At 39.2% G+C, this 22,307-nt stretch overlaps 1 protein-coding gene across 1 annotated transcript in view; it reads right to left on the bottom strand.

Moving 5' to 3' along the window:
• PIK3CG (phosphatidylinositol-4,5-bisphosphate 3-kinase catalytic subunit gamma) overlaps positions 1-17,892 on the bottom strand; it is a 33,127-nt gene extending 15,235 nt beyond the window's left edge. The window contains exons 1-5 of the mRNA XM_057364526.1: positions 17,714-17,892; positions 9,795-11,810; positions 5,623-5,688; positions 5,293-5,518; positions 1,327-1,430 (exon numbers count right to left, since the gene is read on the bottom strand). Coding sequence (XP_057220509.1) covers positions 1,327-1,430; positions 5,293-5,518; positions 5,623-5,688; positions 9,795-11,798 — 2,400 coding nt within the window. The 5' untranslated portion in view covers positions 11,799-11,810; positions 17,714-17,892. The remainder of the gene's footprint in view (positions 1-1,326; positions 1,431-5,292; positions 5,519-5,622; positions 5,689-9,794; positions 11,811-17,713) is intronic.
• Between the last annotated feature and the right edge of the window lie 4,415 nt (positions 17,893-22,307).

The following is a 22,307-nucleotide window of genomic DNA, read 5'->3' as shown; positions in this document are numbered from 1 at the left end:
TTTGGTTTAGTAAAATTTTAGATTTTGAAGACTATGGACAAATAGTACTTGTTAAAATGAACATGAAATGAAAGTTTAGTTTGTTTTATCAAACATTTTTATTAATGTAGTTTGGAAAAAGAAAAGCTAACCCATCAATTTTTGGACATAGCTACATTTCTTTGTAAATCTATTGCCTCTTTCATGTAGGAAGGTCCTGGTAGTACTGAATACTTCCTAAGTGAAAGAAAACTAGAAAATCCAGAGAATTGTTTTATGTTATAGTCTACTTTCTTTCAAGCAAGTAGAAGTACAAAAAAAAAGAAGACTAAAGACAGACAAACAAGAAAATCATATTTAAGAAGTCACAAATTATTTCTGAGTAAGAAATGTCTGAATCGACTTCTGTGCTGACAGTGTTTCAGCCATGCTCTGCAGGGGGATGCTGAATTCCCTCAGTCTTCAAGCTGACTAGCTCATAGCCTGTGTCCCAAAGCACAGGTTTATTTAACAGAAACATGGCCATATCCAGACAACACCTGTATATTTGACAATTCCTTAAGTTGGATGGTTTGTCTGTCCTTACCTAGGAGAAAAATCAAGGGATTCTTTTGTTTTAGGGTCCTTGCTGCACAAGAGACTCCAAGAATCTTGACTGTGCTTCTTTACCCAGACCTTACACTGCCTTGTAGATGCACGATCCAATTTCCTTTCACCATACATCTGCTAGTTTACAAATCTTGTATTTTTAACTCTGAGTCAACACACACAATTGCAATCTCACCAGAAAACTGAAGCCAGCAATATAGAAAAACCCAAGTGTTTCTTAATGTATTTCTAACAAAATAATAAAAACAACATAGAGATACTGAAAAATCAGAAATAGCTGATGTAGACATTTTTATCAGTATGATGAAGATCTGGACCCAAACAATAATGACAGATATGAATCAGGCTAAGACAGAGAAAGCAACTGGAAGAATGGAAACTGAATAACCCAAASCCCCTGAATCAGCTAAAACAGTTTTATACAGATATTTAATCTCAAAAAAGCACCATCTACCTGGTTAAATCCTGAATTAAACTAATGGAAAAATTATAATTGCTATTTAATGATTAGAATTTCTTTGGTGGTTGCAATTTTTTTAGCACATGGTAGCATGCCATTACATTTAGAGAAATTATAATAGTTTTGGGAACAAAAACTTACTGGCTCCACAGAATGTCATCACATTCACACTGAAATAAGATCTCTATACATATTAGAATTGTTTTTTACCAAATGACACATATTTGCAAATAGATTTATTTTAAGAAAGGATTTGTAGAAACTCGGAATATACTCACCACTAGAGCTCCTGCTCTTAGCCCAGGATCATATGGAACTCTAAAACTTTCTGGAAGTTTGCTGCCCTGTAATTTTTCAAGCTTTTGTCTCAGCTGTGTGATAACTGCAATTACAAGTAAGAAAACAACAAAATCAAAAGTTGGAAGCCAAAAAAGTTATAGATAATCAAAGCTGTTGAGCATCATGATTTGGCTAAAAAGCTCTGTTTAGCTATTTTTTAAATTGTTTTCCAAATGCATCTCCTGATTTGAGGAATGGAGGAAAATTATTTTACTTTCACTGTTAATGGTCAGGCCTGCTTCAGATACCTAAAGGAAAAGACTTCAAACACCTCAGAAGTCACATGCCTTCTCTGCAGTGTTAGAAACACTGCAGAGTAAGAGTTTACATTAAAAAGTAAGCTTTCATTTAAAAACAAACACAGTAAAACACACCAAAAAATATTTTCCCTCATAACAGACAATAAATGCAGACAGTCTCAGTGGCTTTTGAATTCCTGGAATCAATTACTCTGTAACCATTAGGAGACAAACTACAGAGATACTGAATTTCCTACCCACAGCGCAGCCTTCTTAATCTCACATTCCACTAACTAAGAAAATTTGCTGTATATTTATATGAACAAGAATTTCAGTGTTCATATCTAAACTCAATCTTTTAATTGGTGAAACTTCAAGCTTTGGAATCTTCAACTCAGAATAGTACAGATTATAAGTGCATTATGTATTTTGTCCATCTCAGCTAGCGAATGTTAGCAGCATAAGCAATGCAGTAGCTAGTACCCTGCATTAGGGCAAAGACCTGCACACTGTTCTAAAAGAAACTGTAGCTACACAGCAGAGGATGTGTATACATGCTCAAGTAATTTTGGAGATAAAAATTAAAGAGCAAAAAAAAATAGTACTGGGAAAGCTAAACAAGGACTTGGAAACTTAGAATCATAATCACAGAATCATAGACTCATGGATTAGTTTGGGTTGGACAGGACCTTTAAAGGCCATCTTGTTGAATCCCCCTGCAACGAGCAGGGACATCTTCAAYGCAACTGGCTCAGAGCCTCGTCCAGTCTGACCTTGAATATTTCCAAGCATGGGRCATCTCCACCATGCTGTGCACCCTGTTCCAGTGTGCCAACACCCTCATCATGAAAAAATACTTTCCTTAGGTGTAATCAGAATCTGCTCTCCTTTAGTTTAAAGCCATGAACCCTTGTCCTATCATTASAGGTCCTACTAAAAAGTCTGTCCCCAGTCTTTTTCACAAACTCCCTATAAGCACTGGAAGGCTGATGTAAGGTCTCCTGAGTCTTCTCAAGGCTGAAAAGCTCCAGCTCTCTCAGCCTTTTCTCACAGGAGAGGTGCTCCAGCCCTCTCATAATTTTTGTGACTCTCCTCTGGACTCACTCCAGCCGATTCATGTCTTTTCTGTCCAGAAGTGGCCCAGAGCTGGATGCAGTATTCCAGGTGGAGTGTCACAAGGGCAGAGGAGAGGGGCAGAATCATCTCCCTCGACCTGCTGCCTATGCTACTTTTGATGTAGGTCGCTGATGTTTTGGGCTGTGAGCACACATTAGACAGAAAATCATGACAGCTATCAAATTAAGAAACTCAAGCCAAAAGAACTGGTCAACAACTCTCAGAACACAAATGTTACACCTATCATACAGGGTTTTAGAAAATAACTATCTAGCAGTGCCTGGTAACTAACATGGTATCTCTTCCAGTAAAAAAAAMCAAATCTGATAGGGATATACAGGAGTTAATACATGGATTCTAAATTAGACACTTCAAAAACCACCTCAAAAATCCCAAAAGCAAACCAACAATAACACAAAAACAAACAAAGAAAAAAAAACCCATCCAAAAACTCCCCACTGCTCCCTAAAAGCATCTAGGTTGTAGTAACTTCTACAATGAAAACGTTTTCTAAAAAAATAACTGTAGATTTCCTAGATAAATGTGTAGGAAAGTTACTGTTTACAGCTTACTGTTACAATTACATTCATTCAGTAAGTCTCCTCATAGTGATGCAATGTAATTTGAAAACTATATGCAAACCAGTTGAAGCTAGCAAAGATTAGGAATAACTGGTTTTAAAACACAAGGGACTTGCTAAAACACTTGTCAAGTCGATCTGGCTTAAGAACAAGGTGCTATGCATTTTAAGCAATGAAACAGCTGCACAGACACATTCTTGGGARACAAATCATCTATCTCAGAGGGTGATGAAAACAGATAATCCCATGCAAGATGTAATACTATGATTTTAAGAACTTACTTATTTATTATTACTTGCTATGTTCAAATATAAGCAAAGGGATTACAGTGAAAAGTGAAAAAAACAGTTTGACCGCATGATTGCTACTGGAATAGTATGGACCTAGCAGGAAGGAATTGATTCTTTGCAGAAAATCCACACACACTAGAGAAACATATATACAAGAATTAGATGAGAAACATATACAAGGATTAGATGAGACTGAATGACAGAATGAAATGAAACAGGACAAACATTCAGATTGAAAATACGAACAATGATAAACATTAGAAATATTGGGGCAAAAAGAAGCAATAACCTAAAGAATAAATTTTAGAATATACATTTTTTTAAATTGAAGAAGTAGAGGGTGCCTGTAGAAAAAAAATTATGTCCTCAATAATCTGAGAMTAAATTACATTAGATATAGCCTTAGTAGGACACTCCACAGTTTCAGGAAGGCTTATTTAGTGAAAATGTCAATTATATAAGTAATCTTTCATTATCAATGCTRTACATTACATCCAAAGATTCTTTAACTTCAAAACCTGGTGGGTGTTAATGTGATTGCTTTCTCTTGAAACTTTTCTTCTTTGCCCACATATCCTTCAAAGATAATTTCTTATGGAATTCAATGCTATTACAGACAGGTACATCTGCAAGGTTGTAGAGTTTCTTTCCAAAATATGGGATTCTGACTAAATACATTTAGGTTATAGAGTATTTTAATATAAACTTAGGAAGTTGTTTAGAATCAACGGTTTATATGGGGCTTCAATAAATCACTTAACTCACACTATGTGGTAATACAACAGATATTACAATACATATTGAAGAATAAACACATATTTTCTTCAAATCTTTTGAAACACCACCACAGCCACTTCTGCATAGCCAGAGTGGAAAGGTTTTCCAATCCAAGGACTTCCTGGCCTGGAACATACCAGGCTGACCAGGCAGGAAGAGGAGGTCTCTCTACAGCTTTTAGAATTTTAATGTTATCATATGTCTTCTTGCACTTACCCTCAACACCAGTAACAAGCAAGTAATAGAAATGAGGATCAACAAGATTTAAGGAAGTTGGGGAAAAAAAAAAGGCAGGCAAAACCCAGAGGTAAAAAGGCATTACCCTACTGTGACCTCCAAMGCAGTGCTTACAAGAAGTAGAAATAACACCACAGCCGTGTCTCACAGGACTCCTCAAATACATGCCCTGTATATTCACCCCTGATCCACCAGCTACTTCTATGGCATAGCAGAGGCTGCACTGGACTCCTCCCTGATCTTCCTGTCAAAAGTCTTCTTTTGTGAGTTTAGGGGAAGGCTGTATTTCTTGGCAAGTGTCACTTTTAATTTCCAGTTGATATTTGTGTCTTTCTTCAATGCTGGCATTCAACCAAGGATTATGTACAAGAACTTACCTGTTTCCCAGTAGGCATGGCATTAGGTTCAAGAAGATAAGCCAAAGGTTGGGAAAATACTGGGTGTCTAGAACATTTGGTATTYTTCCCTTTTTGAGGTAAAATGACTAAACAAATCAATTACTGTTTCAATCATTATTAACCTATACTCACATTTTAAAGGAAGTAAAAATTGTGCCCTTTGACAGTAATTTATCCACAAATTTTCCAAATGAACAGTACAATTTGCTTCCTAGTTTTTCACACCCAGAGGAAAAAAACAACAAAGAAATGCCTTTTAGCAAATACCTTGAGAAGTAACATCATACTTTTCTGCAGAAACTGATTTAATCTCCATTGTTACTTTATGCAGCAATTCRATTACTTGAACCTGCTTCATGAAATCGTGCAGCATTGCTTTTCCACAGCCCCTAAGATATGCTTCAAGGATGACTGCAAACCTCTGTTGGTAGTGCATGGACTGGGCGATTTCACTTCTTAAGAACCAAAACAAGAAATGACCAATTCTTTTGTTCTATAGGTAAAGAAAAATACAGCAATCAGCATTCATTTCTTGACAAATAGTTTTAATAATACCAGCAACTTTAGCATAAGTTGGCTGTATTTTGAAGTACTTACTCTCAAACCACGTTTTAGCAGAAATCTGGCTAACGCACTGTCATGATATGGCTCAAATTTCACAGCCTGAGTAATACAAACACAGAAGAGATGTTGTTAACACATTTAAGATCCCACTGCACTTATAATTAACCAATGACATCTAGAAAACCCACTGCTGCAGGAGTAGAAAATGTATAACAAAGCAGGTCTTTTTGAGGCTTYTCTGTCTGATTCACAAAGCACATTTTGTTTGCAACAGGTTTATTACTAATGTGACAACACAAGGCACAGAGTGCCTAGCCAGGGAGACCAACCTGAGCATTTTCACAAATGAACATCATCCTCAGCAAAAACCAATTTGCAGTATGACTGTCACTGAGAATGCTTGAAATGATTACTGACAGGTGAAATAATGTATTTGCAATATCTTTTTAATAAAACGTTTCAATAATAAAATACTTGTTTTGGACAATAACTGCTACTTTGGGACTAGAGCATGAGGATTCACTGCTGGTTTCCCCAGAAAGCACAGGATACAGGAGYAGCTTTTCAGAAGACTTATCCCATAAATAAATGACAGAATAAAGCTCTGATACACATCCTATATTAATGAAGTACAATTAAGAGGACAATTTCACCACAGTTTTTCTTTTACTGACTGTGAGAATACATGTATTTTTTCTCTTCCAAAAGCTGCTCTCCTCCACCCAAGCCCACAGACATTTCCAAGCTACTGCCAAAAAATCAGGGGGAAGGGGAAGTCAACAACTGTTTTCAAGTGTCAGCATTGGAATTTTTTTTCAGTTACTCTCTCCTCCATCCCAATAACCAAGTGAATTGGTCTACCAGAAAACTATCACACTTCCAGGTTCTGGGCTGTGCCAGCGAACTTCTCCACTTCAACTCATTTTTCCAGCTACTTCTTTCATATTGCTTGAGGAATTCAAGTTTATAGAAGGTTTGTATTAAGATTAATGGTGGAAAAAAATTACGCATTTATAAGCCATGGCAAGGAAAGAGAAATAAGAAGCATACAATCTATGAATAAGCGTCACAAAATCCCTGTCGTGGACTGAGGGGGTTGGTGAATGGCTTCAGGTTCTGGAAACAGAGTGCCAGGAAGCAGCCTGTAGGGAGATTAAGGGAAAACAAAGGGATGCGCAGAGAGCTGTGTGCATGTAGTATGCTCAGCTTTCAGAAGCAACTAAGTATGCAAACCTCCAGCAACAATTATTCAACAGAATATAATGGCTCTTTCAAGATCACTGCAGTCTGCAGCTTGCAAAGAAGCAACCAAGCCATCTGCAAAGGTCTGCTAAATTCATCAAACAAATCATAGTTTTACAAACTCCTACAAGTACTGTGGCACATAGTTGCATTTTTATTATTAAAATATCAACATGACTGCTGAAATGTAAATTGTCCTGTGGGTTTGTTCAAAAGAAAAAAGAAAATCAAGCTTTTTCAGTCAACCTTCCAGAATGAACTAACTTATAAAAATTTCACAAAGACACATTCTTTCTAGCTGTTGGCCAAGAGACAGAYAAGAAAGCCAAGCACCAGATTTGCCCTTCTCCTGTACCATAATTCTGCACRAACTGTCTTGACTGTCTTTGCAGTACTGTTTCATTTCCCCAAACAACATTGTCTTATTTAGGAAAAACAATGAGAACTCACAAGTATAACAATATATAGATCCTTTTACTTCGTGTATGAGATTATGAGGCATGAGGGGCTTTTAATAAAAATTAATTTGCACCGCAGTAAGGTGCCCAAAAGCAATAATTATCACATAAATTCAAATGACTTTTCTCACATTTCCAAGAAAGTCTATTATAAACCTGATCCTGATATATACTATGCCTAATGTTCAAATAACCTTGAAAAATAATTTCAGACTGAAATACAGCCAAACAACCATTACTTCATAACAAAACCTCCTTATTGAACTTGCAAATATATTTTAAGATAAAATAATATTAAAAAAATGTATTATGACCATCCTTATTGAGCAGTTGGTTTTGAAATAATTTTTTTTGAAGTCCAGCCCATTTTTCTTTTTTCTTCACCAAGTCAAATATCAACTTTTGCACTGCAACAATAAAAGCTGGCCATTAAAGAATGYCTGCTGGCACTTCATCAGGTCTCTCCATGTACCTTTACCTCGCCAGCTCAGCAGAAGGTCTTTGCTCACTGCCATGTACATGCAATACAGCCATCGGTGTTTGCCTTACAAAGAATTTTTATCAACTGTACAGAGAACAACAGGCCATTACAGGAAGCTCAATAGGTTTATTTATGGTGTGGCTGCTTCTAYTTGGAAGAAACCTGGGAGGAAATAAAATGCTTGATCTCTGCCTCGACAGGGGATTAAATGGGAATAWCCTGTGCAGAGTGAAATAAGCCATGGAGCTTTCATAAACGTGTGCATTTGAAATGTGATGACGATTTGCAGAAGAGATGTGTCCACTGGAGCAGAGGAATGGCCAACATCCATTCTCTGAACAATGTAGATTTTAAATACACTGTGATACCAAAACTTTGCTRCAGAACACTGACAGCCTGTGTTCCATTGTTAGCTAAGAAATACAGACAAGGAAAGCAGCAGAGAAGTAAAAGTTGGAATCTMGCATGTTTTTCCTTTTTAAGGATGGTAATACCAACATTTCTTACAACCCCTCTTACTAAAAATGACACAGTGAAGTTAAGGCACTATGATTTTATGCTACAGTATTTTATTTAACTGTTAGAGATGTTTATTCTTTTTAAAACTCARCAGATTTGTCCTTCCTGAAAGCAAACAATTTTTTAAAAATAAGAGAAAATCCAGTATTTTCCCTGTTCTCAGGCATTTTGATAGCAACCAATCATCATCCCAAACTCCTAATTTGGATACCAAAAAAAGCGAATAAAATTGCTGAGCCACATGTAGACAGCAAATGCTCACAAGCCAAGCATATATATAGCAGCAGCTACGTGGGAGGCCCAATGAAGTAACCKTAGTGACTCCTTTGGTTAATGCAGAAGTGCATAAATTCTGCCTAATCTTCAGACAAGCAAAGACAAGGCTAGAAAGGCTTTGTTTAAAGCACTACAGATGTGCAGAAAAATATGAAATACTAACTTTATTTTCCTGGGAATCTAGGCTCTCTCTGAACCTGCAGGAATGAAGAGTGTCTTCCCCAGCTGCAGTAGTTCCTTTTTTTTTTTTTAAATTTTGAATGCTAATTTTGTCCTCTAATTCTTTGGAAAAAAGTATTTCCTGCTCTGAGTTATGACAGCCTTCCCATGCAAAACAGAGCCCTTTTAGGCACAGGAAGCCTGCAGAGTCACCTGGCTCCAGGGGCTGTGCTTTCCAGGAAGAACAAAGATTACAGCTTCCAGCTGTCACCAGAGGAGACTGTGCCACTGCCCCCTGATGGCACTGCATTGAGAGAAAAGCAACCAAACCAATTTTCTTGTGTAACTGATATAGACCTTCCCAGTGATTGATCTGGCAGATCTGCACACAAAGTGCTTCAAATCGATACAACAGTTATTTGTGGCCATTAGAGCCACAATTCTGCACCTAAGTTCCCAGAAGGCCTTAATCTTATTACGTAGTCCTAGCAACTCTAGTTACTTTCAAAATTTGGGTGGGGGGACCTTCTAGATAAATTGGGTCCGTTAAAAGTACAAGACTGAAGTCATTGAAACATACTGTGTAAATTACACTGGTGTTCTTGATCTAAAACCCAACCCAATTTTTCTTCAGGCCTTGCCCATGTCAACATCTGCCTTTGCTTTCTTTCTGTCTACACTTTTCCTAAACTATCAGTACAGTCAGTCAACAACTCTTCAGTGTTGTGTGATTCAAACCTGACATGAATAGGATTAGAGATAGCACAGTAATGATTTACTTCCATCAGAGCTGTTCTGTTACTAATAATTTCCAGAAAAACTTMTTACTGTAAACACAAGAAGCAAATCGTAAGACACAAGGCAACGGTACCACAAAAACAACAAAGGCAGAAGACAAAAAGTAGAAACATGTGTTTTGCATTACTCTGGTTACTACCACTGCTTTGACTAAACACTGAAGACTTCAAAACTAAGGACTACTAATAAGACCTACTAAAATGGGAGTGATTGATGGGGTAATGCAAATATATTCCTGGAAGGCAGGATTCAAGAATGCAAATACACCTTACCTGTACAAGCTGTAAAAGATAATGAAGAACATCATCATCTTCTAAACTTTCCAGTTTTTGAACTGCCATTGCTCGGACATTTTCATCTGAAAAGTTACAGTCCAGAAGTTGCATTGTGAGTCCAACATCTAAAGTGCTCTGATCCCAAGACTCTTTTTTAGCTAGCAACTGGTATGTTTTGGCCACTATTTCTTGTTGTCCCCATTTCACAGAGCTAAGCAGCTTAGGATATGCCTTGGGGTGCTTTATGCTCTCATATCTAAAGTGCCACAACAGTTCTTTGTCCTCAGGAGAAAGTGGATTAAGTGGGTCAGTTGCTATGATCTCTTCAAGTTGCTTGCGAAGCTGGTTGGGCATTTCAGCTCGAGTCCTGTCCCCCTGGGGGTCTGATGATATCCTGTGCTTGGGCAAAGCAATTGGGTGACAGTATTTATCCAGCACAATAGAAATAGCCATTGAGTTTTCTTTGTCCGGATTAGTTGCTGATGTGAGTTTGTCTGCATTGATACTTCCTTGTTCTTCCCCCTTACCTGGAATTTTCCACATGTGGAGCACATACTCCCCACTTCGTAGCAAGAAACGGTGATCTATCAACAAAAGATTTACATAATAGAGAAGCTGTGTTTTGCATTTTGCGTCAGAGTTGGAGGACTCATGTGACTGAAGGTTTGTCTTTGCAGATGGTCCCTGTGCTTTGCCACAGTATATCTGAAGATTCAGAAGCGCTCCCTTAGGCAAATCCTTGATTTTAATATCAAACTCCAACCAAATATTCCACAGAACCTCCTCAGTAAAAGGCTTTGATGAAGTTCTTTTCTGTGAAAGGAGCTGCTGCCCATGTTGAATGTTAGCTTCTACAAACACAGTAAGATCRGTATTTCTTGGTAAAACTGGGATATCAATACCAATTATCTTCACTCTAAATTTCCTATTACAATCCCACAAAGAGATAGTGAAGACTCTCTCATGATCTTTTCCATCTATTGTCAATTGTTCATGATACCCTGTAACTCCTGTACAGTCATCCACTAAGGGCCATTCTTCCTTCTGAACCTCATCCTCATTCGGGTCAGGGGGATTGTCTAGGACAAGGTGGATTTCTTCCCCATTCTTAAGGCACTGTCTTATCCAGTGAAAATCTTTGATTGGCGTCTCTCCAGTAATGTACTCATCTCTGCCACAAATCCTGAGAACAAAATCCARTTCACTGTGATCTTCAGGAATGTCCATCAAAGACTTTTTCTTTGCCATTTTTGTGAAAAAACTGTGAAGAATCATGTCCGGAGTGTCATCTATTGACACTTTAATTTTTTGACTAGTTGTTCCTCTATGTATGATTATGAAAATGTTATTATTAGTGATCTTTTTAAATAAATATTCTGGGAGTGGCTTAGAAGTGGTCCATGGGTGCATGGCATATAACTTAGGATCTCTGCAGGCAACCTCTATCATTCGTGGAGTGACTAATCTGCGTCGGGTAAATTCTAGTTCGTCATCATGCACATTGCTTACATCAGTGACATCATAACCAATTAAATCGTTAAGTTGCCGCTGAAATTCCTGAACTTCTTCTGATGGTTTTTGTTTCTGGACAACATAGATCTTGCCKACCTTTTTCTGTAACACCTTCCAGTACAGTATGCAGTCCAACGTTTGTAATACTTGATGTTTATCATAAATTTCATACCATTGCCCTTTCTTCTGATACTGCAGAATAAACTGATCCGGGGTGAATGCATGGTAGAAGTCTGTGGTTTGACTCATCTCTATTGCACGCATCCAAATCTGTGCCTTCATTTGCTCAACCGTACAGTTGCCAGCTATTTCAAGTAACATAATTTCTGGTGCTTTAGTATGTTTATTGCTTGTAGGTAAAATGAACTCAATGGATATCAGTTCCATTGATGAAAAACTACTCGATGTACAATGAGGTTTCATTCTTCTTCTCCTTCGTTTGTTTTCCTCTCTCATAACAACGGGCTGTTCATGATCCCCCAGCTCCATGCCAGAAGAAACCTAGCAAAACATRTAATTACTTGATTACTTTCTCATTTACATTTATCTTTACTCTTACTTTTTAACTTTTCATATACACTTTCTATACTTCCRCTTCCCCTTTATTTCTGGTCACAAATACTTGATTTACATAAACCACTTCAAATGTAATCTATTCAATTCAATACCAAATATAAATTAAAAAACCTCCAACCAACTCTCCAATGATTAAATAATTAAAATAAGCCGTTTAAGCATCCTGCCCAGATTTTACGGATAAGCAGTCTGAATATGCAACCTTCATATTGATTTGCTCTTGCTTCTATTTGATTGAGCASTGATTCTTCTGCTGTCTCATTATTTTGATGCTGCTGATGTTAACGTAAGTGTATTTTAATAGAATTCAAAAGACACTCTCCTGTATAAAGTAGGTATAGAATGCAGTCCCACTGAACTCCAGGACTGGCARAAAGTAACAAAACAAGCAATTTATTTGCAATCTGGACAGAAATGAGCACAGTTTCCTCTGCCTCTCTTTTTAGTGATGAGGAATCAGGACTTCAACCTAAAAGAAGTCCTTAGACTACAAAAGTCAGAGACTATTACTAAAGACATATTTAACATGCATCTAAATTCAAGGCTAGTGTCCTTAGATGTGCTTCTTTTAAACAAATCAATTCACGAGGCTGATAATATCCATCCATTTTAAAAGTACACACTGCCAATATGAACAATTAGTCTGTTAGAGAAGAAAAATATCCCAAGCTGATGCTGATTTATTACCCTATACATCAAATCACACCTAAAACACCAGTGAAACAATATTAAACACAAGAAACCWCCCTTATCAGCATTCAGAAAACAAAAAATATTGTTGCTCAGTTAATCTCCATTGAACAATATTGAAGTGGAAGTCGTTCACTGAGAGCTTAGAAGCGGAAGGCAGTGCTGATCGAGTGCACTCGCACAAGCCAAGTTACAGCAACATACTGAACTTCTCTTCCAAACAACACTTTCTACACATAAAATCTTTAACCGCTAGAGAAAAATAAAGCCAGTGTAATGATGCCTTAGCAGATAATATAAGAAGCARATAAAAATATAAAAAGTTAAACTCGAACAACACAGCATGCTAACTAAAATTCTTTTTTTGAGTTCCGGAAAGCAGAGACAGTGGACATGCCACCTCTATAACTGACAAAGTACAAGGAAATATTACCTGCTTATAAAACAAATTCTGAATTGCTGAAGATGATTCATTTGTTTAATTTCTGTAGTTCCTATTTTTTAAAGGAAGATCATTCACAAAAAAATTTCTTTGTTTAAGCTGTTCTGCTTTTCTTGCTTGCCCTCATATCCAGATGCAAAGGAAGTGCTGCACTTACCAGGAAGGAAGTTTTAACCAAGTTGATTACACATATGATTGCTCATTTTAAAAGAAGACAGCATGCTTTTCCTGTTGCAACAGTAAAAATACATCAACAGTACATAAATTTAATGCACATGTATAGAAGACATGCTTAGAGCCTTTTAAAAATAGCAAAGAATAATCTGGGCAATAAATTTAATGAATTCAAATAAGATATTTAAACCCAATATATTTTTGAGAGATTACCTTATAAAAGAATCAAGTATAAAYACTAGAGAAATGACAACTAAATCTGCAATGTTTTATTAATTTTATTTTCATGGTCATAGCCATTTGAGGACTCCCAGCTTAAATTCACTAGAGTTTTTTAGGCCAATCTCCATACAGGCATCACATGGAGACTATATTTGCCAAAGGTCTTGATGGTAACTTTAGCAGTAAAACTGCTGGGCAGCCTTACTTACTAGCCTGAGTATTTTTAACTCATTCATTTATGATTACACATGGTGAAATCCACTAGAACTGGTGATTTTAGATTCAGAAAGAAATTAAACCACAGACTTTCAACCCTAATTCTTGGGGTTAACTACAACCTGAGGAGCTGTTCTTTTACCAAAAAAAAATTCCCCCAGAAAAAAAGCATTTGGGAAAACAAGTACAAAAGAGAAAGAAAAGACAGAAAACCCTCTAATTTTATCCTTTTTCCTAATGACTTTTCCAGTGAAATACTGACCATTTTGAAGAACAACAAGAAGTACAAATCCTACAATAGTACATATCATAGAAAAAWGATGACACTTGAAGAGGAGGAAGAAAATATCAAACTGAAAGGTTGTTAAACAACAGTCAACTGGTGTTGTCTTTTTTTTAAAACATATGTATGTTTCCTATTTGTAAAACACATTTTTTATAAAAATGTGGAAAAATAACCCTTCCATTTGTATTGGCAAAGATATCTGTCTCTTACCTGCCTCCAACATGCCATTCTCAGCCTCTGAAACTAACACTCTGCCAAGCTTAAAAAGCAGAAAATGCCCTCCACCACTGGCATAGCTCTTCTCTCTCTGAGCATCTTTCTGCTTGTCAGCTAAGAACCATTTCTTTTTAGAGTCTATTTTTCTCAGGAAGTCAGTTGGGGGAAAACGCATTCTGTCCCAGCTCCCTCTGTCTTCTGAAGCCAATAATTTTTTTAATTATTTCAAAAAAATTTTGTATTTTTTTAATTTCTGAATTTTGTAAAGGTAGTGGTGAAATTATCCTAATCATTTTGTTGCTGACATTAAATCAACCCATTTTGGCCAAGACACCTCCAAAACTCATCTTCCACCCATGTTCAGCCTGTCAGCATTCATCCGCCATGGCTTCTGTGGCATCTCAGCACTACACACTGCGTTCCTCCCTCATCTCGTGTAAATTCTAAAATGTAATGTAGTCACGTATTTTTCTTCATTTAAGCATAAGCAACTAGTTTTAAGATTTTTTTTTTTTCATGCAAACAGGCTATGTAGATTTTTTGTAAATAGCCCTTCTTCTAAAAGTCTTAGTGCTGCTCCTATTAAGCAAACCTGGAGTCATTTCAGTTTAAATCTGTTCTTCAGATCTAAGAAAGTTTCCTGGCCTAAACTGCCCTCAGTCTTCTCCTATGTGCCATCCATCTAAGGATTAATTCTTCAAACACATATACATACAAATAGYCCATCTCTTGCTAAGCTCTTCTACCACTACTCCATTGATCARGACCATCAAGATAAGCAAAGGCAGCATCTCTACCTCATGCAGCAGAGAACTACCCTGCACACCACTCAATGAATGCAATTGTTTCACTCTCCCATTCATGTATAAAGGCAGGTAGAGCAACATCTTTGTGGGTTCAGATATTCCCCCACAAACTGCATCAGACACAAACAAAACGTGGCACTTTGTAGCTGGCCTGCCCATACAAGGCTGTCTTTTCTCCTGTGTTCCTTTGGGCTGGGACCTATCATGTCTGGCCCAGCCTGRTCCAATCTCCATCTCCAGTTCTGCTCTGACCCCTTTTCCTCCGCTTCAGAAGACAGTTTTTGGTGTGACAATATTCTCTAATCTGTCTCTCCAATGACCCATTCTTAGGGTGACACCAAATTGTACCCATTTTCTGCTAATCCATGTATTGGCAAAACCATATTTCCTCATGCATGTAAATAACAAAATTTTGATGTTTGTAATGAAAAATCATTAAAGTAAGTTCCTAAAACCTTTGTCATGCCTAAGCTTTACTCACAGATTGACATTTCAATATGTCTACTGTAGTAACACCCCCCCAAAAAAAGAGGGAAAAATGCACTCTTTTTTATTTCTAATTCCAATGAGCCTCATCAACCCTGAATATCCCTGTAATACAAGAACTGTCCTGCAATGGTTCAAAAAATCCTGATGGGGTCCAATGGAAAAGGAAGAAATGGGTCTGTAAGCAGTAACTAGGACAAGCAACCAGTCTTGCCTTTGTCTCCAGTTGTGTTTGCTTCTCATCACTCAGGTCAGCAACCTGACCATAACTAAAACAACAAAAAATTTGGTCATTTTTCAGCTGGATCAGTTCCTTTATCTGACTCATCACTTGCAGGAGTGGTAGGGCAGTGAGGGAAGAGTAGGAAAGGGAATGGAGCCAGCCTAGTCAAGCATAACTGAGATTGAAATGTGATTCACAGAAGGATTAGGAGATAAACTAACAAGTAAAGTTGTTCAATGATTTGAAAAAACTGGCTGAAAGGTGCTTTACAAAGACAATGTGGTATTATGATGCATCACTTATTTAGCTACAAAAAAAAATAGGACAGCTGTCAACCTTGACTGCTCTGTTAAGACTGTTAGAATTACTACCATGTTTATTCTACATTAGCTCTTGCTTCTCTTTTAATCCATCATGTGCAACCTTATTTCAAAATTATTCTTTTCACTTTAGTGTGAACTCCTTCCCAGACAACTTAACTTTCAAGAAAATAAGCACTCTCTACCAGAGTAAKAATTACCTCGTGCATGCATTATGTAAATACAATGCTAATGCTYACATTCACAGTTTTAGACAAAGTTAACTTAAAAGAGAAAATTAAAAAAAAAACCAAAACAACCATGACCAGACTCCAAGTTTTCCAAGCAGCACACTACATCTACWTGCACACTGTTGTGCAGCAGGAGATGACTTTGCACTTGCTGGACAGGTGTACATCATCCCTATAGCCACGGTAATACAGTGCTGAACTTAAATAAATACAGCACTAACATTTCAAGCATGAGCACAACAACAAAAAAACACTTTGTTCAGTTTCTTTGCCAGATCCTCTAGCAACTACTAGCTCTCATGGGAATGAAATCAGTGCAGGTTCTCATAAGCAAGTAAACTTTACAAGTAACATAATCACATTCTTCATTAAAAGGCATGTGAATCAGCAGCTACATCTTGGTCAGGAGGTTGAGAGTCAGTCAGATTACTATGAAGCTGTAGCATTTTCAGGATCCCCTGCCTTCACCACATTTGGTTTCTATATGAGTTAWCTACTTGGGGCCCCTTCTGGAACAAACAATAACTTCTAGCTGGTTCTGAAAATGTAGGTAAGAATTTGGGCAAAGTTCTAATTTACTGGGGTTACACAAGTGATCTAGTACTAATCTCGAATTAATTTACCTTGAAACCAACATTTAGCAGAGCTTTAAAACCCAGAGATTGCTGCTGTCATTCCTGCCAGGACAGAATCACTATTTGGACACTCACTGTCCTGTCAACTTGTGCCCAGTTTTCCAACACTGATGGTTAACCGCGTGATCTAATCTACACCAGCAACCAATTCCCGAACGCCCTCAGCTATTATTTCAGATGGTTTATGGTGTGGAAAGGTTTTAATGTCTACATATATCAGACAGACACAAGAGGCTGGATGGGGAAAYTTGTTGGATGAAGAAATCGTTACTTATTGTTTTAAAAGCCCTTGTTGTAGCAGCGCTGACTCAYTGATCTTAAGACCCGAGAGAACTGCTACTACTGTCTACTGTGATCCCTCACTTCACATTGTTTCATTCAACGTTCCAACAGCTTCCTCAGCGGGTTTGGCACCACACTCTCAACTCCTGCTGAGGCCACGACGTGAGGCGGGACCAAGGCCGCGAGGGACCGGCCAGCACGGGGGGCTCGGCAGTGCCGGCCGCGGCGGKGACCGCAGGGTGAGCCCGGCCAGCCGCACACCTCAGCGGGAAGGGGCTCCGCGCACGGGAGACAGGAGGCGGCGGCAGCAGGGCCAGGGCCGGGGCTGCGTCCCTCCCTCCTCCTTCTCTCCCGCCCCCGGCCCACCGCCCGGGCCCAGAGATGGCGGCCGGCGCTGCCCGCGGGAGGGCGAACCTCAAGGCGCCCGCGCTGCCGGGGCTGCCGGGGCTGCCGGGGCCGGGGCGTCCTGTGGCGGGTCCGCCCGCGGTCGGTGCGGGGAGCGGAGCCGCGCCGTCACCTGCGAGCCCCGGCCTTGGGCAGCGCCGGCCCGGGGCGGGATCCGCCGCGACCCCCGCTGGCCCCCGGCACGGAGCTACTCACCGCAGCGGCGGCCCCGGCTCCGGCCCCGGCTCCGGACAGGTGTTTCCCTCAGCAGGAAGCGGCGCGGGCCGGGGGCCGGCGGAGAGGCTCCATGGCCGGCGGTAGAGGCAGCTCCGGAGCCGCCGCCAATCACACGGCGGGCAAAAAGGGAACCGGCGGCGGGGCCTCCCCGCCCCGCCCGGCCCCGCCGCAGCCCCGGGCACCCGGCCCCGGCCCGGCCCGGCCGCATCAGCCGCAGCGCGCACGGAGCCGCTGGCGGGCCGAAAGCACTGCAGCTGCGGTGGGGCTTAGTGCCCAGCTCAAGGCATCGCAGGACGTGTTCTGGTGTCAGCAYAGGCAGCAAAACCACCCTGGGCGCAGCTTGCTGAGGTGTTCCTTGCCCAGGGCCCCACAGCCGGCGTGCCCATGGCGCTCTAACAGCGASCCCCGCCTGCCCGGGCAGCCCTGACAGCTCCTTCAGCCCCACACCTCAGGGCAGAGCCATTAATTTGTCTAAACTGCCATCAAAAACCCATCAAAAACCCTGGAGATGACAACCTGCTCCAGCGTGGTGGTCTTCTCCTTAGGAAGGATTTTCATGCTGTCTGATTAAATGTCTTCTCCRATGTGTTGAGCATCTTGCTTGTCTTACTCCTCTTATTCAGGTTTGGTTTGTTTTTTTCCTCCAAACTACTTTCTTGTTTGAATTTACAGTGTTACTGTTTTTCTACTATTTTCCCTTCTCCAGACTGGGCAGTCCTGGATCTCTGTTTTTAGGTCATGTTCCTTAGATGTCCTGTGATTCCCGTAGCTCGCCTCCGGGCTCTTGCCAAATGGGCCACATTGTTTTTGGAAAGCACTGCTCAAAACTGGACATAGTAGTATTCCAGCTAAGGCCTTGCCAAGGATGCCCACAGCAGGAGGATTAATTCTCAGCCTTACAGTGCCAGACTCCAAATGCAGCTCAGGCAAAACCATTCACATCCAATTCAAACAAACAAACAACTCCCCCTCACCACTCTTTCCCCATCCAGGCTGCTGTCTGTTTGGCTCTGTATGGAGCTGTGTGTTTCTGTCTCCACAGCTCTTGTTCAGAGTGAGCAGCAAAACTCCTTCCATGACTATGTTGAGGGGTTTTTTTTGACCCAGATCTTGTAATGAGATTCACATGAATTCTGTATGGCACAGAGTGCACACACCTGCCCTGAAAGCCATGCTGACACAAGGTTACATCTTCAGGGAACACTCTACAAGACCATAAGTTGCCACAAAGACTGTAAAAATTATTATGAGTTTTTGAGGTACACATTCTTAACTTCCATAGAAAAAAAAAAATCAGAAGAAAAAATTAGTTCATTACACGTAAAAATACTATTACAAAACATTGAATAATTGTTGTTATAGCATGGATGGATTCTTTTGACTGGAAAAAATCACCTGCATGGCCTTAAGAATCATACCAGCCTGAAGCAGAAAAGAGAAACACTTGTTTCAAAATGAATATGCATTACACTGAACTGTAAGGAATCATAACTCYATACTGGCCTCAAGTGCCCCTTTAGATGGAAGGAGAAACCTGCAACAACATCTATGTGGTGTGTGTGCAGCATAGGGGAAACATGGTGAAGACTGACTTTTTGCTTGGTTTTGCCTGATACAATGGGTAATATCTGTCAAAGAAGTTCAGCTTTGCACAGCATTACTGAGTGCTTTAAAAGACATTTTAAGGCCTTATCAAAATAGGAAGTCTTTTTTTGTTGTTGGCTGGATCCCCAGATGGATCACTCTGGGAACACAAGTGTAGCCAGTTTGGCAACTAATCCTGTTAAAATCTGTGGACTTTATTTGGGGATGCACAAACATATGGAGATTTGAGCAGCTGAATAAAAAGACTGGCATTTGTCAAAAGACAATTATAGAGGGAATAATTTRCAGCCAGAGTAAATGACATGTTTCATGTTAATTTCAGCCAGAATTGTATAACATTTTTTAGATAGCTATAAGTCAACATAATGTTCTTTGTAGTGAAAGAATAAATTATTTTACCTATTGTATTTGAGAAAGGTTGGTAAACTGAAAATGTTATTCTTTTCAGGATTAAGTAAGTTAATAAAATACTATTTTTTCAGTTAATCTTCAGCTCATCTGTATACAGTATATTATTTCTTTATTGCCTTTTCTGGTAAATCAAGAAATACAATATTTTCTATAGGCAAGGATGCTCTCCTTATAGGTTGTATATTCTTTGGAAATACACATTTTAACATTATTTTATTCCTGTTCATTTCCAAATGTGACTTAAACTCTTTCCCATAAATTATCTGTTGGTTTGTTGGGGGTTTTTTTTAGTCAAGAACAGCTCGCACAATAAATTGGRATGCATATTTTACTGTATCAAAAATGGAACTTTCAAATAGTCAGGAATACCATAGCTTAATGAAGGAAGGTGAACAACACAATTTGATATTTAAATGAAGCTGATTTAATCAAAATTAGTCATGCAAAGAAGCAATCATTTTGCTAATATAATCTTGTGGGGYGCAGTCAAAATGCAATTATTTCCTTTATCTACTAACTGTAATAAAAATATGACAAGGAATTGCTGTCATGATCTTAAATGGAARATTTGGAGGTTGAAAAAATATAAGATGGTATCTCTGCACAATCAAACATAGGTTTTTAGGTCGTTTTGTGGAGAAACTGTGATAAAGAATAACAGCCACATTAAATGCTCAGTAACAACTTTATATACTGACATATGTTGGATGTAAATGCTCTGTTGTCATTGAGAAACAGGGCTCATCACAATTTAGGAAGTAATATTTAATAATCTAGGCTGGGTTGTTTTTTGTTTTTTTTGTTGCCAGCAGAGAAAAAAATGAAATGCAGAAACTTTGTAAGTCTTGCAACAATAAAGTCAAAGCCTGCTTGTCTAATCCCAACAATAGCTATATKCAGTTTTGTAATTGCTTCTTTATGTAAAGAAAAGGGAAAAATCCCCGTTGTGCAATACACTGTGCATCCTGATGGAATGAKAGGTAGCCTTCTCCTTTCTTGGGGAATTTACAAGCTGGAATTTTCTAACTGGATTGTAAACTCTTTATGATGCATTCAGTGGAGGGCTGAAAAGAAATTGACAGAATCCCTTTATTTTAGAGCTCTGCTGTGAAAACTGGTCATGTAAATATGACCAGTTGTATTAACATCATTATCATTGATTKGTCCATATGCACCATCATATGGTARCTTTGGTATCAAAAATAAGCTTTTCTTCTCTCATAACTTGCCAACAAGCAGAGGAGGAATGATCTGAATTTTAGTTTGGCTTTTTCATCATGTTCTAGGTAGGGTAGCTGCTTGTGAAAGGGATGTAACTGATAGGTAAGCGTTGCCTGCAGATCTGTCCTCCATTCACAGCTTTATGTCATCAGAAAGGCAGCTCTACTTTCCTGGTTCTGGGCCATTGCTTGGGGAAGAAGTAGAAGGCTTTGGAGCAATAGGGGGATTCAGAAAAACAAATTAAGGGTGGGCTCTTACTGCATCCCTCTGTGGGTGGTTAAGTCCTCTGTGAGGTGTCTCCTATGTGAGCTTTGTTCCCAGGTAGAAACTCGGTCCAGGGAATCTTTTAAGATCTGCCGGGCATGAAAGAAGCCTTGTGGCCTGATCCAGAAATGACCTCTTTGAACCTCTGTAGGCTGAGCAAAGTCAGGAAAGCTCCAGTAAGGAAATGAGTATTGCCTATCTCTTTCTCATCTCCTCCAGGAAATACCCACTCTTTCCTTTCCTCCTAATGGGTTGGTGCTCCTGATGATTGAGATTTTGCACAAAATCCCTCAMTTCAAGCACCTTAAGCTCACAAACAGGAAACAGCAGGTGTTCAGAAACCTTCTGAGATACATCTGCTGAAGGCTTTGTCTCCCATTTTACAGATTTAGGCTGTTACACTTCAGAATAGGTATTTAAAGCACAAGGGTGGGAGTGCAAGCTGTTTCCTCTGTACTACAAGTACACACATCAGCTGAGATGTAAAACTCACATAATACCTCTTACTGGCTTGAATGCCTTTTTTCTCTGTTCACACGTGTACGAGTTTGTCAGAGAGAGATGTACTCCTTGTGGTAGCAGAGTGTATGTAAACAGATCTTTAAGATCACTGGTTATTCTTAAGGGGTGGAGAAACTCACAAGTTTTTGTGGCTGCTGACAGAGAGAGGTCTCAGTATTAGGTGGTGATGCAATATTGCATCATCTTGTGGTGTTGGGATTTGACAGAGGAAATGAAAGAGGTCAGAAATAGAAATGTAAAGAAAAGGAGTTTGCAATTCCAACAAAGCCTCTAGTCTAATGGCATTATATTAGTGCTCTTAAATATAAGGTACAGACAGGAATTCCTCAGACTCTGAGTGTTTCTGACACAGAAAATAATGAGTCTAAATTGCTGATATGAGGTTTCTCTAGACAAGCTCTCTGAACTGTGTTGCTGTGCTATCTTCCTGTCCTGATATTCAYTGTTCTTAAACTTTGAAAATTTGCTCAGTTGTATACTCATTTGTTGGTGCAACCTTCTGTCTATGGGGAGGTAAATATATTTGCATTGCATAGGAGTTACACAAGGG

The sequence above is a fragment of the Malurus melanocephalus genome, unplaced genomic scaffold, assembly GCF_030028575.1.
Source record: "Malurus melanocephalus ecotype Western Australia unplaced genomic scaffold, MMel_1.1 scaffold_39, whole genome shotgun sequence".
NCBI lineage: Eukaryota > Metazoa > Chordata > Aves > Passeriformes > Maluridae > Malurus > Malurus melanocephalus.
This window is presented reverse-complemented; position numbering and strand designations above follow the sequence as displayed.